This window comes from Amia ocellicauda, chromosome 15 (genome assembly GCF_036373705.1).
Source record: "Amia ocellicauda isolate fAmiCal2 chromosome 15, fAmiCal2.hap1, whole genome shotgun sequence".
Lineage (NCBI taxonomy): Eukaryota > Metazoa > Chordata > Actinopteri > Amiiformes > Amiidae > Amia > Amia ocellicauda.
The window spans coordinates 27,053,200-27,077,854 of NC_089864.1; the positions used below are offsets into that span (position 1 = coordinate 27,053,200).

Sequence of the window (24,655 nt, forward strand, 5' to 3'; positions counted from 1 at the left end):
TTAAAATATTTTAAAACTTTATTTACATTGGTTGCATTAAAATTATTTTACTATAATTGAGTAAAAAATAAAAATAAAATAAAAAGCAAAACTGTGGCTAATGCACCTGGTGTACAGTTTACACCTGGACTTCCTCGCCAAGTACAAAGAGCATCGGTGGGCTGGTATTTACACAATTGTTTATATATGTGGGTTTTAGGTGCTTTAAGTGCCTGGTTACCACTGCAAGATCGTAGTGTCAAGGTTTCTTTACGTCTAATTAACATCAGATATTCTAGTCATAACATATTTAACACCATTTGCCACATTGCTGAGGACCTGACACTTTTTTTTTTTCTACCTCAGCCAATTTTGAAGGGTTTCTGCGATGTCAAAGGTACATTTTCCACAGAATATTGAATACTTCTTAACAGTGAATGTTAACATTGAATGAACAAGATTCTTAATGCAAAAAAAATTAAAATAAAATAAAAATAAAACTTTGAATCCTATGTAATTATGGTAGCGTTTGACAATCTGTTATCAGGCGCCAACAGAGTACTTCTACTGATGAGAACCATCTGTTCTCAAGTTGCCCTCCTCCAACTCCCCACCTTGTGATGGTTCAGAGCAGGGGCAGAAGTGTGTTCTATAACCCTGTCAATGGCAGGGTGTCCAATATTACCCATCCAGAAGGGCCATTCAGTGTCCCGGGCCGCCAAAGCTCATCGAGCGCACAGCCTTTCCACCCACCAACCTCCGTACTCCCGGCCGAGTTGTGGAGCCCGGCTGGCGGGAGAAGTGGCGGAAGTGGTCTAGGTCCTGCAGGGGTGAAGTGGCAGCTAGTCGGGCCTCTTTCAGCTCCCTGGATGGAGGGAGGGAGAGAGAGAGAGAGAGAGAGAGAGAGAGAACCTCAATAAAACCTCAAACTGCTAAACCAATGTAAAATGCAGTATTTCACGTTGTTTATAGGTGGCCACAATACTACAATTTTAAAAGTGTAATCGCAGAACCATTATTATTCAATGCAGATCAAATGGATGCATCATAATGAAACCAAGACCTAAAAAGCCATTTCTTCATTTCAACAGATGCATAGCAAACACACCTAAAAAGAAGTTTCTGAAGCATCCATTCCCAACACTTGTTTAAACTAATTTTTGTATTAACTGAAACGAAACAAAGTTGAGACATTGAGAGATTAGGTTTTATACTGATACTGTAATATAACATACAAGCCCTGCAAGGGAAAGCAAGATCACAGAAACTTGTACATTTTCTTTGGTTATAAGAAGGTATGATACTGCTATACAGTAACTACACTTCTGACAATTCACTACAAAACAAAACTGGGATTCAGGGGTTATCTTTTTGGAATACATAAATACACCAGGCATTAAATCTTATATTTATGCAGATTGGAAGCATACCTATTTAGAGAACCCATAGCTTAGAAATGCTCATCTCATAAGCAGGTTATATTTTGAATTAATGCATTTTAAATCAATTTTGTACAACTTGCAGCTGATCCATTGCAAACCGCTCCCTCTACAGGATAAACACTAATAAACTAAAGTGGTACATCAATTAAACTTTGTTTTACACTAATTAAGATTAACGCATGAAAGAAAGGGTACAATATTTATTTCTTCATCTGCAGCAGGAAACACCTTACAGGGAAAGGTTTCCACATCAAAGTAAGTCAGATAGTAGAGAGACCCTCTGAAAATGTACATACAATGTCCTCCTGCCCTGCCAAAACAAGAGACAGCCATGCATGTCATGTTATTTGAAAGGGGAGGCATGGGACTTTCCAATTATGTATCGTTTGTTCTGTTTTCAGGCCTACTATTTCATGCAAGATACAACATTTGTTTAAAGCCAGTTGGGGAAATTATGCACAAACTTGCAATACAGGAAGAGGAAGCAACAGGAATGGCCAGTGAATTTTCTGTGGATCTGTCTTGGAAAGGTTAAGCGAAGATCTGAGACGCACCTTTCCAACATAGCGGTCCTGAACCGCTCCACATTGAGCTCCTTGAGAAGCTGGGCGGCCGATTTCCCAGAGCCCCTCTTCAGGACTGGGTGTCTGCACAGCGCTGAGGCAGACGGGCGTACAGAGGCAATAGGATCCAGGAGCATCTGCCACAGAGTCACACAGAGCACTCAGCAAGGGTCAACAGAACTTGGAGCTCATACAGAAATTGTGGATTTAGAATTTTGGAAACCAGCATGGCAGATCAATACAACAATGTATACAAACCCGACTCCATTGCATTTACAAGGCAAGTGCATCCTTAAAATCGGAGCATATCGAATTTGATTCACAGGAGTTCTGTTTTTTGTTTCCAGTTTATTTCATCACCCTTAAACCCTTTTGTTTTAGGGATATCTATAACAACCCACCTGCCTTCTATATTATACATTCAAACCCGGTTTATTCTTAAATTTTGTTTTTGATTTTAGTTTGGGATATAGCAGTAGAGTATGTATGCAAGTTCCACCCAGTAGTGGCATTTCAATGTGATTTTCCAAGTATATGGGGGGGGGGGGGGGGGGGAAGAAAAAAAGATTTTGCATTCACAAATTGTAGTACATGAATTTTGGAATGTACAACCATGAAGCTGGCGAGTGGATGACAGCATTATTCCTGCAAATCATGTGCGGAACTTCGGTGTATTTTTTTGATGCACAGCTTTCTTTTACCACTCACTTTAAAAATATGACTAAAGTAGCCTTTTTTCATTTTCGAAATATTGCGCGAATCAGGCCTTTTCTTTCTTTGCCTGATGCAGAAAGGGTTATTCATGCCTTCATTATATCCAGGCTTGATTACTGTAATTCACTTTGTGTAGGTCTGCTGTCCATCTCAATTAAGAGGTTACAATACATACAAAATTCAGCTGCTCGTGTCCCGACTCGCATCTTCACATCAGCACATTACCCCTGTTTTTTTTCCCCCAATTACATTGGCTACCAGTTCAAACCCGTATTGATTTTCAAATTGTTAACCTATAACACAGTACATGGGCTGGCCCCTGTTTATATTTGTGATTTGGTAACATTGTATACTTCCTCTCATTCTCTTCATCCTGCTGGTTCATCTCTCTATATCAGCCTCTTTGTAAATTGAAAACCATGAGTGGTAGGGCCTTCTCTTGCATTGCTCCTAAGTTGTGGAACTCAATACCTGTTTCCATAAGGAATGCTCCTTAGTTTTTTTGGTTTTAAGAAACTGCTTAAAACTTATTTTTAATCAGGTTTTTTTCTTAATTGTTTGCGATTGTTATTATAGATCATGCTGTAAGCTTGTGATTGTAATGTACTATAGCGCTTTGAGTATAAGAAAGGTGCATTACAAATAAAATTTAACAAATTTAAGAAGCAGTTCAATGTAATACCACTTTCTCAAATACAATATTCCAGTTTTAATTTGCATACTGGGGAATCACATTAACCATCCTTCTGTCCACATACCTTTTATTGTAATTAAAGCAGTGTTTAGACTCACAGAACACCCGAAGTCACCTTTGATTATGTTAGTTGGTACAAAATGCAGCCAACATAAGGGACTGGAAACCCAAAAGTAACTGGTAACTGCACACAGTGTTTAAAAGAGGCCATCTTACGCTGAGCAGGCTGTGGAATGGTACCGAGAGCTCCTGGGGGAGTGTGGGAAGATGGCCTTGGCGGAGAAAGTGCCATTCTTCCCCGTTCTGTGGGAGTGGATCTGCGCCACCTGCCAACAGGATGGTCAGACCCAGGGCGAAGATATCCGCTTTGGGCAGGTGAGAATAATCCTGTGAAAGACTAACAATGGCGAGGCTGGCGGCAGAAAAGGTCACTGAAAGCAGACTGTAGGGGATGGGTGAAATGCATTTATGTTGCGTAGACTCTGGTGAGTGAGTTAGGTGGACAGAGTAAAGGCAGAGTAAAAGGCAGATTTAAAAAAAAAAAAAAAATTACTCGTAAAAACTGGTCTGGTAGCCCAAAATGAGAATGTATAAAAATCTGTAACAGGAGCTGAATATTAGCTTCACCAATTCTGAAATTCCTTAAATGAACTCCTTCCGTTTCAAGAAAATCCTAGCCTTTTCTAAATAGAAGAAAGTGAAGCTAAAGCCAAATCCACTATATGAATTTGAATGAGCTCTAGAAGCACCAGTTATTGAAAATAGGACAAACAAATACTAATGAGCAGTTAAGAATATTCCATTATGGAGAAACGGGTGTTTAAATATCAGTTTCTAAAATGTTCTAATATTGAAACTTCGCAAAACAAAAAGTATGCACAACAGTAATGCAAATGAGGTGCAGGTCAGCAGGAACAAAGTAATTACAAGTAAGGAAGACCACACACCCGATTTATACATTTCAAATTTTGGGATTATTTTCTGAGTGTGCGGTCTTCCTTACTGTAACAGGAACAATAAAATTACACTGACATGTGATAAGCCCTTGATGATGTCTTGAAATCAGTAGCTCAACTGGCAAATCTTTCTGATATGTATAAATGGGAAAGTAATATATATAAAAGACAGACATTGCCAATTTTTAAATTGCGGTTGAATCAATATCATTAACTTTTAGCAGGTGAAGACCAAAATGTAGTTAAGTGATCAGATGTTTTCCTAGTTGACAAAATTAAACATTTGGGAGAAACTATACGTTTTGGGTAATGCTTTAAGAATGTTTAAAATAAGTCAAATTGAAAATAGCCACACACGATTTCTCACCAGTCCCGACTACGGTAATGAAATGGTCTCACCTCCTGCAGCACCTCACTTGCCAGAAATCTGCTGTCTCCCTCCTCCACCTGGGGGCTAGTAGCTGAGGTCACATGACCCAAGTCACCTAGGGATCATACAATCAAAGGTAAAAATCAAGATAGAGGCCGGAGGCCACAAGTAAAAATAATTGTCTGTTGTGTGAAGGAGACACCTGTGCTGTGGTTTGAGTAAGTTCAGTTTTGGCATTTCCCTACAGAACTCCGGGTTAGAAATTGTACCACCCCCACATCTTCACTTAAGAATATATGAATCCCAATTTGAGTCCGGTGTCCTGAAACCACCAATCAGTGTCTCACCAATTTTATAGACCACACTTGTGGAAGTGTTCTCCTCATCCTCCTCATCACTCTCCCCATCGTTTGCTTGACTGTTAGACACAGGGCGATGGCACACGAATATGTTACCTTGTAAGTGCAGGAAGAAAGGTGGCCATGTCAAAGCAACCCTCTCTAGACCCCTCCCCCTGAATTTGTAAGAATGGAATTTAGGATTTAACAGAACTAAGCAACTAAAGGTTTGGAAGTCTCTTCAGACGGTGGCTTACTGGGTTTGATGTCCAGATGAACAAGTCCCGAGCTGTGGATGTATTTCAGACCCATGGATACCTGCAAGAGTATTTCCTTCAGCTGCGGCTCCTGGAACAGACGTCCCTGGGCCTCGTTCTCCACAACGACATCGTGAAGGCTCCCCCCTGGCAACACAGCAGATACTACTTTGAGTGCACCAGTCAGGAAACCTGGGAAAGCTCAGTTTGTTTGGTGTGGGGAAGGAAACAGTCTTCTCAGACCCTTAATGTACCTTCAATAGGTTTGTATGCACATTTTCTCAAGCTAGCTGGGCTAGTGGAAAAGTTGAATGTTGCTACAGACAACATTTTCACTACAGAAGGGAATTAAATGGAATTTTGGGCTACCGAGATGGTCATTTGTTTAAACCAGCAACCTTTGTTGACTAACTACATTTACTGGAAAGTCCTCTGCCCATTTAAACTGTCTGTTCCACATAGAAAAGGTCTAAACAAGCAAAGAAAGTCCACCAGTCTATGCAATTGAGAGCTCAGCTGGATCAAAAAAATTAACAAGTCATTGCTCTGTAGCAGGGGTCTCCAATTAAATACTTCCAGGCATTTATAAATTGGTGACAGAAGGGTGACCTCCAAAACCTGCTGGATAGGGGCTCTCCAGGACCAGGGTTGGAGACCCCTGGTCTATAGAAAAACTCCTTTCCCTAGGCTCTCAAAGGATTGCCAATCTTACCATTGCAGTACTCGTTCTGGATGATCATATGGTCATCCTCAGCCCAGGCGGAGTAATAACGCACAACATGTGGGTGATGGCCGAGGACAGCGTGGGCGTACACCTCTCTGAGGGCCAGCTGCCTGTTTACAGAGGGTGGAGAGGCAGGGATGCTATTTTGAACATTTCATCCATTTTAAATGCTACACCACTCAGGCATAATTGTTGTCTGAGGCATTCTAGAGTAATTACATTTTGAAATCTTTCTAAATGCAAATAGCTGTACTTTGTTTACGCCTCTGCACTTTTGCAAACCATGTCAACAGCCAGCAGGTGGCAAATGGGAAGGGGGAAGCTTAAAAGCAGTGAAACACAAATTGCCATTACAGAAAAGAAGAATTGCATTTAGTGTTTAACAAGTAATTAATGGGTTTGTAAAGGAGACAATACCATTGCTAGAAAAAAAATGTATATGCTGAGAGGATGCAGAGCAAAAAAAAAAAAAAGTATTGGATGGAAGTATTCAATTGTATTCATCTGAGCAGCTTGTGTCCTTTTCATTCATTATCATATCTACAACTCTGTAATTCATGCGAGAAAAAAATACTCTCAACACAACCAGCTACCAATCTGTATAAAAATGCTTCTCATCACAATATGTACATTTACACAGAACTTATGAGTCAGGGATTATACTGCGATATGTCCTCATGACTGGGCTGACATGGCCATATTGGCTGCACTCACTCGTTTGCAGAGCCAGCCACCGGCCTCCTTGAGCGCTTGATTGCGTACAGGCAGCCGTCTAGCCTCTTGACACATTTGAACACAGCACCAAACTCCCCCGCCCCGATCCGCTCAAGCTCCAGAAACTCTGACTCGTAGCGAGAAGCCATGTTCTCCAGCATTGTGGCACGCTGGGAGAAGGACACAGTCAGACAAAGTACCAGAGACAGGACAAAAACAAAAACAAAAAACTGCTATATAAAACTTTTTTTGGCCTCCTGTCATTTGAACTACAATTCATTAGTATGCACACTTTTCATAGTTCCATTAAATCAGGCTTCCAATTTGAGTCAGATGAAAAACTTAAGTTCTGGGACAAATTTTATTAATCTGCTTAAACTTTCCTTGATCCTTGGGTTTTCTTAAATCAAAATGTATGTAGTTTTGGAACCAATAAAAGCTTTGCTTTTTTTCCTCAAGTTTTGTACCTTCAGTGTAAATGTGTACTTAAATGTTAAGGAGTGGTTGGATCAAAGCTTTCAAACGGTGTGCATTGTAGGAATACAGTGTAACTTCCATGGACAAGAGCTGCGCATAACTGCCAAATAATGCTGAAGGGGGTGTAGTAACAGTATATAACTCTGAAATATACATTATTTTTCAGTTTTTGGTAACCAAATTTTGTTTAACCTCTGGCAGTTTACTGCTTACCTTTGTACCATTTCAGGTTATTCACTGGACTTGGACTGCATACATTTCAAATAAAAAAAATTGAGGTTTTAAAACTTTTGACCGGTAGTGCACCAAGGTTAACGAACAGTAATTTTATTCTCATTTTTTTCAGCTTAAATTTTAACTGAGGCTTTATCCTACATAGACCAATGGCAAACAAAGTACAAGATAACAAAATTGATACCTTTGATGGTAGAAAGGCTTCATCATCATCCGAGAATGTGGTGTACATTTCACTAAACAAGGACAGGCCATGTTAGTTACAAGTCAGCACTGCTTATCATAAATCAGAAAAAGCCTTCTCTTACTATCCCCCCACCCACCCACCCCCACCAACATTGTATTGCCCCAGAATAATAAAAACTACCTTATATACATTAAAAAAAACACTGGGAGGTTAACATGTTCCAATTCTATAAACAAGGATATGAAAAGATTACACACCACATTTTTGAGTGTTATTCTCTGATTTGCATTCTCAAATCCACTCTTACACTTCTAAACATGAAACTTTGAAAGTTAGTAATTTGTACATCAGTAACTATTACATAAGTGTGCACAATTTAAACATACATGTGGTGATATACTACTGATTTGTATGTTTTGCCAAATGCTGCTTACTTTCTTTAAATCAAATGTTATTTTAGGTTTAGCAATTTCATGGTTATCAGCCTCCATTCCTTAAAAGGTTGCAGTCCTGCATGTTTTTCCAAGTGATCAACTGATTAAAATCAGGGAAAGGGGTCAAACTGTCTCAATTAAATCAAATCCAAGAACAGTCCCCCCCCCCCCCCCCCCCTAGAGTAGTGAGGCAGTTTTGAGCTGAGAAGGCACAAAAGCCCCTCCCTGATAGCAAGTTTTCAGCACTTTTTTTTTTTTATGTATATATTTTCTTCAACCTGAAAGTGGGTCAATTTACTCATGGGTAAGACCAGCAGTTGTAATTCATTTAACTCTGAAGTTTTTCAATTTAAGATTTATAGGAGCTTTTTGCAACCATTGCAAGGAGTAAATTTAACATCTTAGTAAAATCAGGCTCTTCTGTCACCACCGGATATAGTACCCCAACAACTTGGAAGCCTGTGATTAGAACAACAAAGTAGCTGGGAGATGTGTTGGAACAAAACTCAAAAGGCACTACAAACCAACAGGAACAAAATTTGACACACCCGCCCTATGGCTTCCCAGGTTCAGGGCTATACTGAAGCTGCTCCTGAGTGTGAGAAGTCTCCCAGCAGTTGAGAAAGCCTGAAGAGGTGTCCTTACCTGGCCTCATCATCATAATCCCGGTTCTTCCTCTTCTGCTGCTCACTGGACTTCCTGAAGGTCTCGGGAGTAAAGGGATTGACATTGACTGAAGGCACTCTGTTGAGATCTGACCCTCCAGTGAACCTCAGGATCCTCTGACTTTGACACAGCTTCCCATTGGAGTTGGGCAGGCTGGCCTTGGACAATAAGCTCTGAGAAAAAGTGAAGGGACTGTGTAAAGCATGCCCTAAGACTTCACAGGTTGCAAAGATTAAAATCAGGCTGAATTTATGGCAACTGACAGGTGTGGTTTCATGGCTATCTTGACCACGCATCACAGAGGTGAATATACACATTGCAAATTGAATAATTTATCTAATGCACTTGAAATATTTGTGAAGTGCTGTTTAGCAAGCTGTGAAAACCATACCCACTCATCCCAGTAGGGTAAAGCTGATTGCTTGCAGCCCCATATGAAATCCCAGTCAATGTCTACTATGACATGACTCAGTTTTGAACCAGCACTGTCTGGACTAATGGGTCAGATAGCAGACTTAGTGGTTGAGTCACCTGGGAGCCTCTATACTGCATTTTCAAGAACACTGGAGTGCCACCCTTAGTGTCAGTGGCCCTAGGTTTATGCTATTTACCACAGAGCCTACCCACATTAGTGTCTAGCTGGTCTTACTTTAGGGGTGCTGGGAGTGTCGCAGAGTCGCAGCTTCCTCCAGGTGGTGTAGTGCAGAGGCGTCCCAGGACAGGGGCTGTGGGAGGTCGAGGGGGATGGGGTGGTGCCCTGAGGGGGCTCCCGCAACATCCTGGGAGTCCGGCAGATCGAACTCTCCCTCCTCTGCCTCCTCCAGCCATTGTTAGGGCTGTGCTCCCTCCAGCTCCAGTCATCCATGCTGCTGTCGCTGCTGTCCTCTTCCCCACAGCTGGAGAAATCCAGCTGCTGAATGGTCCGGTCACTCTGCCCCATAAATGCCATCACTGCCAGAAAGAGATCATTAGTAATGGGGTTGTGGTGTTATGGTAAAGAGTACCCCTATAACATAGCTTTTCTATAGGTCTAACAAGAAACATTTTAATATTTAATATACTATATATACTCATTATGTACATACATTTCTATTAAGCAAGTTAGTAGACTACATTATCCAAGGTGACCTGCATGGTTTAATAACCAACATTCCTATAAGAGTACATGCTACTGGTTAGATACAGTTTGTACATACATTGTTTCCCCACACTTGGGAAAATTGTGTACATTTTAACAGTTAAATGCCTCAATCTGGTGCACTTTGAGAAGAAAAGAGTCTGGATTATCCTTGAAGAATGTTGTGCTTTTGTAAACAATCCAATCATAAACCTATACATAGAGTTGTGTCAATTTGTAAGACGCTTGAGCCTACAGCCATCAATGAAATTACATAAATGTGTCGCACTGGTTTATTTAAAGTGTTTTCATTCCACTGCAGTCAATTAATGAGAAGAAAAAAATATACAGGGGGAGGGGAGGGAAGGCACATCAGTGACAAAGTTAGCATCCCGCATTTGGACACTTAAATTTCCTGGGCATAGAAAAGAAGATTGACAGTAAAGCTTAATTAACCGACATAACTATAGGCAACATATCACAGCCGGGATACACAGATAATATTTTGTTATGTTATGACCAGAAAACATTGCCACAAGGATGCTAATGATCAGGCATTTCATTGCAACTCACATTGCTAAACTATTAATGAATGAAAATTTACACAATTTGAAAAAATATAGAAATTTGGTCAATCAGTTACAGCTATAATTACAAAATATTGCTTTATAAACAAATAGTAACAACCTTTATAGTTAATTTGAAATTGTGACAAAAATAATTGTAAAAGTGTAAGTAAGTGTAAGACAATACAGGGAGACGATAAGTGACAAAATGAGATTTGACAGGTCTGATATTATGCCATTTCCATAGGTCTTCTAATAGGAAGGTCTTTTTGCATAGCCTAATGTTTATTTAACAAAGTTATTGTTAGATAAGTACTTTAAAATAAAGTGCACAACTTTTTTGCAATCGCAAAAAATGTCGCATTGTATTATTTCACATGTAATTTATGTCCCATTTTGAATGGGGGAGGGGGGCGACTATTCGAGTAGTCGTGGACAACAGCCTTGCAGTATTGGTCATGCACACCCCTGTTTTAAACCAGTGACCCGAGGCAGCTGCTGAAGGGATGATGAGCTACACGATGCTGTAGGCCCGCTCGGTGCAAAACACACCGATATTTGACGTATATTTTGAGAGTGAAAATATTTAGGATTCATTCTGAAACTGTGGCGGGACAAATTAATTGCGGGCCGCCACAGTGTAGTTAATTAATGGGAACCACTGACATATGTACACACACACTTTTGAATCACGTTTTATACTGCACCCTATGCATGGTTTCGTGCCCCCGACCCCAACTCTTAACTGGGTTAATGTTAAGTGAAGAATAATAACATTTGTATTAATCTTGCAGCTGGATGCAAAATCGAATACTTCATGTATATTAGCAACTTTGGCTTTAAAACTGTGCGATACATGAATCGGTTTTAACCCGGTTTAAAGTTTTCCAGATTTCGTTATGTAACTTCATGCACAATTACTAAAGCAATTCTGAAATGTCTGATTGTATTTTAAGCATTAACGGTTTGTGGTAATATTAAACACGTTTAAATACTCTACGTGGATGGAGTTCACAGGAAGATATAGCAAATTATCCCAATGTCGTTAAATGAAATGAATTGAGACTGTGACGAATTCCTTGTCGACAGATGAAAAATAATTGGATTGTAACTCAACAATGTCTCCAGAAAACAAGCGTGTCCGTTTGTTTCTGGATAAACAGGATATTCCCCACAATGTGAACTTCTTACATAGTAGCCATGCCTTAAACATTTCATAACATTATCCAAAGAACATTCACCTAACGTTAAGCAATGTTTTAAAAAGTAAGGATATTGCATTTAAATCATTTATTTTAAATCCTTTAATGTGGCTGGGTTTTGTCTTTCTTGGCTCCATACCTGCTGCCCACGGTCTGGCCGTCCTCCACACTTGAGTTTCGCGCGATGTATGCAAATTAGGAGCCCCTTTAATAGTGACCTTTGACTCCGCCCCCGAGTCTCCCCGGCGATTGGCTGCCTATAAATCAATCACATGACGGAGGAGGAGGAGCGATGAGCGGAGCCCGAAATGCGAGTCCAGCGTCGAAGAGTCTAGCGCGCCTTTCCGCTACTGTGGGGAGAAAGTTGAGATCGCATCCTTAGTTGTAGGAGTTCACATTTTCAGTGACTGTGTTCATTTGAAGATAAAACGACTTGATTTCTGCAACCTACTGTGACTTGATCTAACAAAATGACGGAAAACAAGTTGTATTTTCTGTCTTTTGTTAGAAGCAAGTGGAAATATCTTGTGGAGGCCTTCATCCAGCAGTGGACCTATATAGGCTGATCGTGATTTTATATATACACGCTATAGCCTACGCACACAAACGCATATGTATAGACCTAGGTAGCCCACTTGAATCTTGGTTCATTTCAACAGTTTTGTATGAAAACTGCATAAATCTATTACCCAATTACATTACAAGCAGGCGAATAATTATTATATTAATTCCCCCGCCCCCTCCCGTCACACACGGTTATTTATTTACTACCCGGAATTACTACCTACCGATAGTATTTGAAATACTGACTTTTGTGAACTTTGGTATTTTGGCACATTTTGAACCAGGAGTTTTGGCAGGATCTGTACAGGCCGGCGGCAGCAGCAGCGCGGTTGTTATTGCGCGCATGCTAATGAGCCACAGGAGCGGAAGTGGAGCTGTGTGACGCGGCGCTGCTGGCGAGCCTCTCCGGCCCGAGAGGAGGGAGTCGGCGCCGTCTGTCAACACGCTCTGTTTACCGGCGCTGCGTTGGCCTGAACATACCTGTTTATTGCCAGTATCAATTTCAAACGTGTTCCGACTACAACTAGTCAACTTTCTGAAGAGATTTGAGTCCCCCGGGGTCCAGCCATGGTAGAGCAGTCGGATCGGGCTCCGCTGCTTGACTGGGAAGAAACCCCAGCGGCCGAACCGGTTCCAGCTGCTCCGCCGGAGAAGGCTTCGGAACCGAGCCCAGTCAGCTGCCGGGCGCTGGGCAGCACTGCGCCGGGCACAGGCTGGAGTACGAGCCCCGGAGGTCCGACAGCCTTACCCGCGGTTGTAGCAGCTGTTAGCGGGGAAGCAGACTGCCAAGTAGGTGCGGTTCAGACGGGGCCGTACCGGGATGCACCGAGTCCGGTTAAAGGGAACTCCAATTTCTCCAGCTGGGATAGCGATTTCCCAGTAAAGAAGCAAAGGGCAACAGATTGGGAAGAAAAGGACCAAATCGTGTCTGTTTTCGTGGTGACCTTTGATACCCGATCAGGTAAGCTAATGAGTGATCAATATAAGGAGATTTGGCATTTTAGGTTTGCTCTCTTGGCACAGCAATAGAGAAGACTCTGAAAGGGTACATTGTATGATACAACGTGTTCAAATGAAATGAAGATATCCATGTACATTTGAACAAACTAAATATTGAAAAGCAAGTCGTCGTGTTCATTATAACGCATATGAATGTCCCTAATGGTGAATACCTTGAAAAAACGTCATCACATTCGTAAGATGATCTTTTCATGTTAATAGAAAACAATATATATATATATATAAATATATATATATAATTAAACGATTGCTTAATATACAAGTACAATTACTTCAGTATGGCACTGGGTACTAACACTAAGCAGTCTATCCTCAAGACCCATTGATTCTATGAATTCTAATAAAGCGTTCACAATATCAGTCTGTATAACATTGGCAGTCCTGTTTTATTTTCCCTCTTTCTATAACAAGTTTATGACTATACTATAGCCCTTTAACTAAATTATATTATTTAGAATACAATATTGAAGTCTGCCTATCGGGTAAATTCAGTCAAAACGCGCCATTTACCAGTACCTCTTCATACATGACCTACCTTTATTATTACATGCTTAGATTCCCGTGTTGAACCTTTGCAAGTCTAAAGAAAACACTGATGAGAAATTGTGATGCGTCATTCAACCTAATGCATTTTTAAACACATTCAATGATTTATACTCTAGTACAGTTATAGTTACAACACAATATGTGTGCTCTTTCTGAATAGTTTTGCAGACAATGATTACAGTTGAAAGTGTAAAACTTTCCTCTGAAAGATGCTTTTTGAGAGCTCTCCTCCCTTTGTAAACGGAAATTGACGCTCCTTCTTGGCACTTGCTGTAACTTGTGGCGCTAGTTATACATTTATACTTGACCCCTGATAAATCGTAATTTGTACTATATTAGCTACAAAGCCATGACTTCTTGTGACTATATTGTAGTCTATTTCCTGTTATTTTGTCATTCATCAGGGGTACTTTTTATTTAGAATGTAAGACTAAGAGTAGTTTTAATTTGTGCCAGTTTTACATGCAACCTCCTTCAGAAAAAAATAAGTTATTTTTGTTCACTTTTTTTTTAATTGGATTTTCATGTCATTTCTCCCTGTTAAGCCCTCCATTAATGTGGCTCTATATTTTTTTAATTTGAAGGTGCTATACATTGAAATATTGTAACTGTGTGTGTGAAATGGTCTTTGACCTTCACCCAAACACAACTATGGCAACAGCTCAACACTGATTGTATTTAATTTTTAATTTGCTTCTTATTATTTGCATTTGAGCTATAGTGAAAGTGAAGCACACATCAATGTTGTAGATTTCTTTGAGGGATATTTTCACAGAATAAATAGTCTTCTGCTTTGTGGGTTTTCCTTCGAATGAATCAGCCTTGATTGGTGACCCATCCTGAGAAAGTGTTCTGTGACAGAAGCCTGGCTGCTTATGCAATAGCTTCTTTATAACCTTTTGGTCATGGCAGCACAGACTCATGCCTTTGTGATGCTCTCTTTTGACAAATCAGGAGCTAAATTCATAGTTTAAATGTGCAATTTCATTTGAAACCTGAAATTGTCTGCTGTTTGCACAGTTTGTAGGTTTGGTTAATGGTTCTTGTTTCAAGATGGCCTCAAAGTGTGAACACTGTGTTGCACTTCTCTTTGCTGTTGTCTGAAAGACTGTGGTATCTTTATAATGAATTGGTCTCTGACACTATGCAGTGCAGATGCTATTCAGTAGCTGCATTGATATAGTTTACTAACAGTAAAAAGTTTATTCTCTGGAAAGTAATGTGATTTATAAATGTAAAGAAAAAAGTATACACTCTTTTCATTCAAAGTTTTTGCCTAGAAAGGTTGTGTTTTTGGGGGAAATGTGTAATCATTCATTTTTTTAAATGTATCTTACACAGCTGTATGTATCTTTCTCATTGACAGAAATAACTATCAAATTCATTGATAAACTGCATTATTAGTGTAGAACAGGGTTGGCTAACCCTGGTCCTGGAGAACCACAGGGCCTAAAGGTTTTTGTGCTATCCAGATTGTTAACTGCTTAATTTAACCAATTGTGGGGCTTAATTAGCCCAAATGTCCCTGTGTTCAAGGTATCCAATGATTGGTTATTTAGAGACACCTAGAAAACCTGCAGGATTGTGGCTGTCCAGGACCAGGTTTAGCCACCCCTAGTTTAGATCATCAATGCATAGGTTAAAAAAAAAAAAAAAACACTCTTGCCATTCTCTATTTAACTTAAAGCAGGGCCAGTGAGCATCAGTAAGACCTAGAATGTTTTGCATAATCTGGTGTTTTAAATGGAATTTCAGTCCTTCAGCCCCATGAGGATGAATAAGCTCCTCAGTAAGCCAGCTATTGAGAGATCATCAACAGTCATTCCATTGCATTACTTAATCATCTCAATTAGCTATTCTATTACTACAAATGTATGCAAATTATCATGTTCAATAACAACATGGCCAATATGGTTAACATCCATTTAATCATGGTTTTGTAAGTAATTAGATGTATTCAAAATTGTTCAGACAATCTTTAAATAAGATGTATTTTACCAGGAGCAAAAAATAATAATATATAGAATACATTTAAACTGTAGAGCATATGCTTATAATTGAAAGAGAAAGCAATATTAATGAAAAGGTTTTGTAATTAGCACATACGATTTCATGAAAGAAAAGTTCTAGTGCATTATGTTTTGCATATTATAACATACATTTTTCCTACCATCAATTTGTTCTGTGAAAACATCTTCATCAATATGAGATCTGACAAATGTAAATTACACTTTCTTGTTAAACTGGGAAGAAAGTATTCAGCTTTACTCCAAATTTCATTCAAAGACATTCCAAAACTTTTGCATTTGGTAAATATGTGCCCCAGTCTGATTTGCAATATGCTTCACACTCTGGAGAAGAATCTAACAGAAGATGCAAATTACCTGGTAGCTGTGGGTGGAATGTCCTTTCTGCCATCAGAAAGTTGTGAGGTATGTTTTATTTGTGCATCAATCCATGTTGTTGTAAAAAAAAAAAAAAAAAAAAAAAAAAAAAAAGCAGGAACACCTCAAGGAAGACGACGGAAAACAACTGTGGTGGATTCATTGGACAGCGCTTCACAGTGCAGATGGACAATGACCCGAAGCATACTGCGAAAGCATCCCAAGGCAAAGAATTGGAATGTACTACAATGGCCAAGTCAGTCACCTGACCTGAATCCAATTGAGCATGCATTTCACTTGCTGAAGGCAAAATGCCCTAAGAACAAGCAGGAACTAAAGACAGCTGCAGTGCAGACCTGGCAGAGCATCACCAGGGAAGAAACACAGTTTTCTTTTAAATCAGTTATACAAAGTTAAGGGTAATAATACATATTTTGTATTAGTAAATCTTACTAGTTAGTCATTAACCTATGAAGTCTATAACTAAGTAGGCTAAGGCAATAACTGATAAAGTGCATTATTGAAATTGTTCTATTGCTAACATGCTGTGAGGCAAATGTAAAATGTAAATAAATATCATAAAAACCCTTTCTTGCATTATCCACTATATATATATATATATATATATATATATATATATATATATATATATATATATATATATATATATATATATATATATATCTATGTATTTGTCAGTATCAAAACATAAAGTAGTCCTTTAAACTGCTTTTCTGACACCACATCTGCAGCAACAGGAGACTCAGCCTTTCTTTAAATGAGTCAGTTTATTAAATTGACACACGCACTCATCATATTTGATTTTTTTTCATTGAGATACCTGCAGAATATCATTACAATTTACCCTAAACAAGGAAGTCATGTAATTCCTTCATTTCTTAGTCTATTCTATTAGAACCCCAATTTGCATTATCATTCAGATGTAATTTAACAGTGACAATTGTGCAAAATTGCAAACTTGTGGTGTTTCTTTCGGAACAGTTTTCAACAGGATGCCGTGAAGATATATAAACCACAAAACCCCCAGTGGCTTATTAGAGTAGTGGGTAAAAACAGGATTATTGTGGGAGACTGAGTTTCTTGAAACAAGGAGAAGTAGACAAGTGCAGTGTTTGATTAGTCAGTCAGTTCCTGCTAAAGCCTTGCCAAGAGGATATCCATGTTTCAAAGGACAACAGATTGAACAGTTTGGCTGCAACAGAAAAGCAGATATTTCTGACCAGTACAGTACAGTACAGTAATCACAGTGGTAACAAAAAGCACAAGGCCCAAAGTCTTGAAAGTTATTTGCAATGCTATGATTTGCCAAGGTACTATGACTATGGTTAGATGCTGTAGTGTGTAAACTGCTCTGGACTGGAAGAGAATGGGAATGGAACGCAGGTGCTCCACATGACCAGCCCAGCTGACTGCTCTGTTTATGTTTGTGGTATGAAACCTTCCGTGGAAGAAATATGGTCTTGTAAATCATTCAGAACCATCTAGAATCACAGCATCTTTTGCTTTCTCCTTGAGTTGATTCTCTGCCTTTTTTGCATTTAGAAAGTTGCCTCTTCTAAAACACCTCTTAACTCCCTTTCTTTGCACAGTCAGCCTCTGTTTTCCATGAGTGTCAGGTGACTTAGACATAATAGGAATGAGCCTGGGCTATCAGATCTCTGTTTTGTCAGGTGCAGGGTTGAGCTGATGAATTTATAACAAGGAACTTATCGTTTCACATGCAGATTATTATATTTTTGTGAGCAAAGTGTTTGTTAGCAGGTTTATTTGCTGGCCATTTGTCTGTAGTTTTAGCAGAATTATGCATATGGAGGGTTAACAGCTGTGACGGAGCTCAATATCTGTGCTAGACACTGTAATTTTGCATTCACTGAGGACAATCTAATTCACAGTTTTGGCACATTGGGTCATAGACCCATGCTTGGCTTCTCTACAGATGCCATGGGCTGGTCTGAGCTGCAGGAGAAGGTTTCAGTTTGTTGAAATGAAGATTCCCTGCTTTAACTTTTCTTCAACAGATCACAAAATCTACACATTTCAAGAAACATAATACATTTAGAGCAAGAATGCATGATTGTACTTAGGGGTAGTAAATGTTACTTCAAGTAATAAAATAAAATATATGGCCAAGGGTACATCAGTACTATGCATGGTGTAGTCAAGACGAGCATTATTAATAATAGTACAGATACGCTTACAGTTAAGACAATAGACATCATTGGTATCCCTGAATAGTGCCTACATTATTATTAGAAGTTTCCTTAACTGTTTTTTACAGTAAACCTTTATCTCTCTCTGACCTTGCATTTCCCTCAGAGAGGAATAATAATAAAGAATAATAGGCTTTGGAACATATTGATTGGCAGCTGATTTGTTGTGTTTGTTCAGCTACATTTTCTGTGTGTACATTTTACATCCAGTCAGAGATGAGGGTGCCAGGTGTCTGTTTTAAACATTTCACAGCATGAAATGTTAAAATGACAACAAGAAAATTAAAAAAGGGGAACTGTCTCTATGTGTTGATGGGGAAGGATGAGAATAAAAACAAATGTGAAGCTAACTTGCATTTACTGGACTTAGTGGTGCAATCCACTACAGTAATTGAAAATGACCAATATCAGTAACTGTGAGAAGGGGGAACTATCTTGAAAGTAAGAGTGTTATGTTTAATCCAAAGTGTTCTGCCTACAATGTTCGTACAGCAGGCTGGCAGGGATACTAAAAAGAGAGAGACCAGCTAGGAAGCACAGTCACAGTCAATTTTAGATTTCTCTTAATGAACAAAAGCAGACATTAAAAGTACCAATATTAAGTTCAACAACCATTAACGTGTTTCTTTAAAATTTGATGTAGTGAAAATGTTTCAGCTTCAATTTATGAACGCCTAATAATTGACAAAGTGGAGTTTTAGGGTCAGCAAGTCCCCTCCTTGCTTGTTGTTTGTAGATTACATTAGGCTACCCTGTCCACTCATTGTTGCAGAAACAGTTCCCTGAATGTACTGATGTTCCCTGATTGCTACACAGTGTTAATTTATTTCAAAAGTCCATCTGCAGAATATGAATATATATCATGGTGCTGCTGATTTATTTTAGTTTTAATGTTGTCTGTGTCTTCTGTGCAAACGTTGCCCTTGCTATCATTAATTTCAATAAGTTCAACCCAAACTACTGCTTTAAATTTCTCTTCATGTAAGACTAGACACAATGTGAATCACAGTATTCACTAATCTCTACCAACTGCGTCAGTCAGTTTAAATGAAACAACCATCACTCGGCCATTAGCCCATCATTTTAGTATCAGTCCTACTGTACAGTATACAGATTTGAAAATATGTTTTGAAAAAAAGCTTTATATTATCTCTTCTCATTGGCGTCTATTGACCAAAGGTGCTACTGTGTTTGGAAGCCTGAGCTGTGAAGTTAAATTCAGATAGTTGAAAGTTTTCCACATTTGCATTGCAGAATAAATTAAGTTGCTATTTAAAGGTAAGTTTATGAATCTGAATACAGGGCAATGTATGAAAACTCATTAAGAAAAATGTCTGGATTGATACTATAATTTATATAGTTTACACTGATTATTCTTCATGCTGAGAGTAATTTGCTAATCCATAAAATTGTCTGATTTGCTGAGATTTTTCAAAATCAAACTTGAAGAAGAGCAACTTTGACTGAAATAAGCACTCGTTACAACCGAGGTATGCAGCAAAGCATTTGTGAAGCCACAACACGTACAACCTTGAGGCGGATGGGCTACAACAGCAGAAGACCCCACCGGGTACCACTCATCTCCACTACAAATAGGAAAAAGAGGCTACAATTTGCACAAGCTCACCAAAATTGGACAGTTGAAGACTGGAAAAATGTTGCCTGGTCTGATGAGTCTCGATTTCTGTTGAGACATTCAGATGGTAGAGTCAGAATTTGGCGTAAACAGAATGAGAACATGGATCCATCATGCCTTGTTACCACTGTGCAGGCTGGTGGTGGTGGTGTAATGGTGTGGGGGATGTTTTCTTGGCACACTTTAGGCCCCTTAGTGCCAATTGGGCATCGTTTAAATGCCACGGCCTACCTGAGCATTGTTTCTGACCATGTCCATCCCTTTATGACCACCATGTACCCATCCTCTGATGGCTACTTCCAGCAGGATAATGCACCATGTCACAAAGGTCGAATAATTTCAAATTGGTTTCTTGAACATGACAATGAGTTCACTGTACTAAACTGGCCCCGACAGTCACCAGATCTCAACCCAATAGAGCATCTTTGGGATGTGGTGGAACGGGAGCTTCGTGCCCTGGATGTTCATCCCACAAATCTCCATCAACTGCAAGATGCTATCCTATCAATATGGGCCAACATTTCTAAAGAATGCTTTCAGCACCTTGTTGAATCAATGCCACGTAGAATTAAGGCAGTTCTGAAGGCGAAAGGGGGTCAAACACAGTATTAGTATGGTGTTCCTAATAATCCTTTAGGTGAGTGTATATATACACACACACACACAAGTGAGTGTGTGTATACATATATCTTCATCAGCCTTTGTCAATCCACTGCTGAATGAAGGCCCCGAAATATTTCTACTTATTTCAAACAGCTTTGCTAATGTAACCTCCATTAGAGACAATCTTATCTTCCCATCATATGTGTGGTGGTTGTCTTTTTTTAATTTCTTGGGATCCATTCTATTAGCTTTTTTTTTTTTTTTTTTTTTACATCTCTGATTTGGTCTCCCTGCGATGTGTTCAGCCCATTGCCATTTTAACATCTTCACTCTTTTAAGCATGTCATATACCTTTGTTTTTTTTCTCTTATCCCTTCATTTGTTTATATACATGAATATACAAATTATGATAACAACATAAAAAGTTGCTAGAAACTTCTGAATGCTTGTGTATAAAATCCAAATGAAATTGGAGGCAATGCCTGAGCTGCGAACTGGCACAGTTTGGAAGTGAAGATAGGCTTGAGGTTTAACTGTTTGGCTTGTGTATAAGAGCTCTGCAGCAGTGCAGATTATAAATGGTTTAAACCACCATATCTACAACCTTAGATATGGAATTAGTCAGAGCATCCTGTAAAATGTACTTTTACATGCAATTTTCTTTGTGATGCGTCTGGGTTTCCATCAGTGATCTTGTTGTGTTGACGTATTTTGTTCAGTTCTTGGTTTTATTTTTAGCTTGTTTTTACAGCTTATTTAAAGTATGGCTTATTTGCATTTATGACCTGATGACAGTGAGTTTATAAAAACATGAATGCAGAAATAAAAAACAAACACAAGTGGACTGCAAGAAATGTATTGGTTATTTATTAATATTATCTAGTAAGAGATAAGTATTAACAGACATTAAACTATTTATTACATCTTGTATAATAGTATGTACATATAGTATAACCCTAACTATAGTCTTCCAAAATACATCTGGAACCATTTTAGTGTAATGTATTTATTTTTCAGCAATTTTGAACATTATTCCTAATCAGAGTTCAATAATACATACTGAGCTTTTCATCCTCACTGTTCTGTTTTGTGTAGGTCAGACTTGGCATTGGTTTTAAGTTTTTTTTTTTTTTTTTTAATGCTGTATAATATCTTGTTGATATTTTTAAAATCGGGAATGCCGAACCAACGCGATTCCACCTCCATATTTTACTATAGCTATTACATGTCAGCACCTCTCCTTTCTTTTATCACACCAGTTTTTTTGTGGATGAAGCTCTTCTGACCAACCACTTTGATCTAGTGCCTTTGTCATTTTCAAGGCAGTTCTGAAGGCGAAAGGGGGTCAAACACAGTATTAGTATGGTGTTTCTAATAATCCTTTAGGTGAGTGTATATATATATAATATATATATATATATATATATATATATATATATATATATATATATATATATAATTTTAAATGCATATCATTGTAGTTGAGGAGGTAAAGAAACTGGTGCATACCAGTGCAACATGCAGGAAAGGCTGTGTATCTGGTGTGGTTTAAACGGATCCAATGTGCAATGTCCATGATGGACAATTTTTCAAATGACAGACTAAAAATGACTTATAAGATCCAGTGTGCAGCGGTCTGTACATCCTGCAATACTGTACACACAAAGAGTACAGCAATACTGTATGACTAATACCAGATCTTTAACCATATCAGATTCTGATGTGAGAGAGATCTTTAAGGCAGTCTGGGGAAAAAATAAAAATAAAGAAATAGAAAACAAACAAAAAATAAGACTTGCCGCATTCAAAACCACAACTTCCCCTTTGTTTTTCATACCACAAGGAAGAAACGAGAGTTGGAGGGCTAGTAAGTGAGTGAGACACGTGTAATTTCAACTGCCTCATCGGCACTTAGCCTTCAGCACTCTGTAACATGCAGTAAAAGCTCTTAAATGGAGTAATCAAAGTGTGTTGTCCAAAAATGTCTGCATTCATGTCTTTTGATTTGCTATGTGTTGTCTTCTGAGAATAGTCATATCTGTTTAACAACCTGTAGGTGACTTTATACAGGGTCAAAAGTTACTGTTTTAGGGCATAGATTATATCAGAACTTCAGTTTATCTTACGATCTCTGATTTCAAATGTGTCTGTCAATGGTGCGTTTGATTTTTGCTGGTGGTTATGTCTGCCAAGCTGGCACTTGCCATCAAATATGAATCTTGGAAATTTCCATAGGCAGGTGTGTTGAAGATTTAATTTAACATGGCCTCGTCAAGTTTACTTACAAATTGTTTTGAGGAGAGAAGAGATGGTTACCTTTAACTTCTGGTGAAGGGACTGGTAGTGAATAAATAAGGAAGGGGAAGATCATATCTTAAGCTGGCTAGATAACATTAAATATTGAATAGTTAGAATGGTTTCGGCCTAGCAAATCCTCTTGAGATTGGCACAAGACACAGAGCTCAAGGCAGTATGTAGAAGTGGAGAGGGCACCAGCAGAAAATCATATAGCATAACAATGAAGTTTAAGAAGAATAAGATCATTGTTGTCACCCGCTTACCCTCACCTGTTTCATTTTACTCTGCATTTACTTTGATACCATGAATAATGTGTGTGGGTTTTCTTTGCCTTTCAGCTTGTGCCATTTTACACCCATATGTTTAGGCAAAATACAGTGTAGAATGCATCATATTTTGGGGCATGATATTCAGTTGAATTTGAATAATAAAATTACATTAAGTTCTGCCATTTACACATTTAGTCATACAGTTTTAGAGTGTATCCTCTAAAGTACTTGTACATTGATAAAGAAAACCTCATGTTGAGAAATATTAAATCAGGGCTTGCATATTAGGTAAATGTAACTGCAATGCCTGGAAAAGAAGGCAAGGTCCTGGTCATAATTTTTTTTTTCTCCCTATGGTCCCTATTGGAGTAAAATATAACAAAGATATGATACCTGAAACATTTTTGTAAAGAAGTCAGTTATCATTTTTTAAATGAAGGGGATTATGTTTTTGTGATTTGTGCTCAGAATTAGTTAAACTCGTATTTGAAATCATTATGAAATCGGAAAACCCGGCCTTGATAGTTTATTGGGATATAGAATATAACTTATGTACAGTAGATACATTTTAATTATTTGAACTATGGATTCATGTTTTAAATGTTTTAGGAAGTGTAGTGATATTATTTTTATTTTTCATTCACCAGGTAACATAGTGGAATGGTGTTTGCCTCAAGATATAAACCTGGATGGTGTGGAGTTTAAGTCCATGGCAAGTGGATCCCACAGAATTGCTTCAGACTTCATGTAAGCATTCAAATGTTTGTCTTCATGTTTTCTACATTGGTCAGTGTGTTTTGGAACATCTCAAAGCTCTTTACTGTGAATCTGAGCATAGTGAGAATACAGCGGAAGGAGACATTCAATTAGAAAGTATGTTTAAATGATGTGGATGTTTTCCAAAGTAAATTCTGCCCAAACAGTTATTGAAGGCACAATGAAATCCTTTTCAAGTTCAAACTTTGCTTTTGAACAAGAAAATGCTTGTGACTTTTCTAAATTTAACAGCCAGGGACTTCCAGAGTTGAGGTACAATAGGGCTGTCCTGTCATGGTCCTGGAGAGCCCCAATCCAGTTTCACAGGTCACTCAGTGGTTCAGTGATTTTTCACCACTGTCATGGTCCTGGAGTACCCCCTGCCCTGCTGGTTTTTGTTCCAACCGTGCTCTAAATTGCTTAATTGAACCTTAATTGAAGTAACAAAGCAATATAACATTCAATTAAGTAATTAAGACCTAGGTTGGAACAAAAACCAGCAGGGCAGGGGGTACTCCAGGACTGGTTGAAAACCCCTGCTCTAAATCATCAGTTTCTTAAAAAAGACATTCTTTAGCCTAGACAAAATCAAAACGTTTCTCTACTCGTGAAAAAAATGATACCCTATCATATTTTAATTTATAACTAGAAGAAAGTGGCTTCTTACCATACATGAATCTGCGATTGGGAACAAGTTTGTAAATTGCCATTAGC

General features: G+C 38.6%; 2 protein-coding genes across 7 annotated transcripts in view; one reads left to right on the forward strand and one right to left on the reverse strand.

Moving 5' to 3' along the window:
- wee2 (WEE2 oocyte meiosis inhibiting kinase) lies at positions 1-12,779 on the reverse strand. Of its 6 annotated transcripts, none has more exons than XM_066724570.1 (13): positions 12,445-12,535; positions 11,774-11,984; positions 9,399-9,700; positions 8,729-8,922; positions 7,647-7,698; positions 6,752-6,921; positions 6,026-6,147; positions 5,314-5,460; positions 5,066-5,173; positions 4,748-4,833; positions 3,609-3,789; positions 1,976-2,121; positions 1-844 (listed from the first exon to the last, which is right to left on the reverse strand). In XM_066724570.1, exons 3-13 carry the CDS (start codon positions 9,696-9,698, stop codon positions 629-631), a joined length of 1,722 nt encoding a protein of 573 aa, XP_066580667.1. In that variant the 5' UTR covers positions 9,699-9,700; positions 11,774-11,984; positions 12,445-12,535; the 3' UTR covers positions 1-628. The 6 variants fall into 6 exon arrangements, with proteins under 6 accessions (XP_066580667.1, XP_066580669.1, XP_066580666.1 ...); XM_066724572.1 differs by having other exon boundaries at positions 3,609-3,779; positions 12,423-12,513; XM_066724569.1 differs by having other exon boundaries at positions 12,423-12,513.
- The window catches only part of dennd11 (DENN domain containing 11), a 26,161-nt gene continuing 14,271 nt past the window's right edge, over positions 12,766-24,655 (forward strand). Inside the window, exons 1-2 of the mRNA XM_066724575.1 lie at positions 12,766-13,159; positions 23,833-23,932. Coding sequence (XP_066580672.1) covers positions 12,766-13,159; positions 23,833-23,932 — 494 coding nt within the window. The remainder of the gene's footprint in view (positions 13,160-23,832; positions 23,933-24,655) is intronic.

What these genes read in the sequence shown, in the direction of transcription:
- wee2 (XM_066724571.1), bottom strand. Translation starts at nt 9,698, where the DNA reads ATGGCATTTATGGGGCAGAGTGACCGGACCATTCAGCAGCTGGATTTC. An exon ending in CATTCCACAGCCTGCTCAGC is followed by an intron (nt 2,122 to 3,608) that starts GTAAGATGGCCT and finishes ACTCTGTGGCAG; the next exon opens with ATGCTCCTGGATCCTATTGC. An exon ending in AGGACCGCTATGTTGGAAAG is followed by an intron (nt 845 to 1,975) that starts GTGCGTCTCAGA and finishes CCCTCCATCCAG; the next exon opens with GGAGCTGAAAGAGGCCCGAC.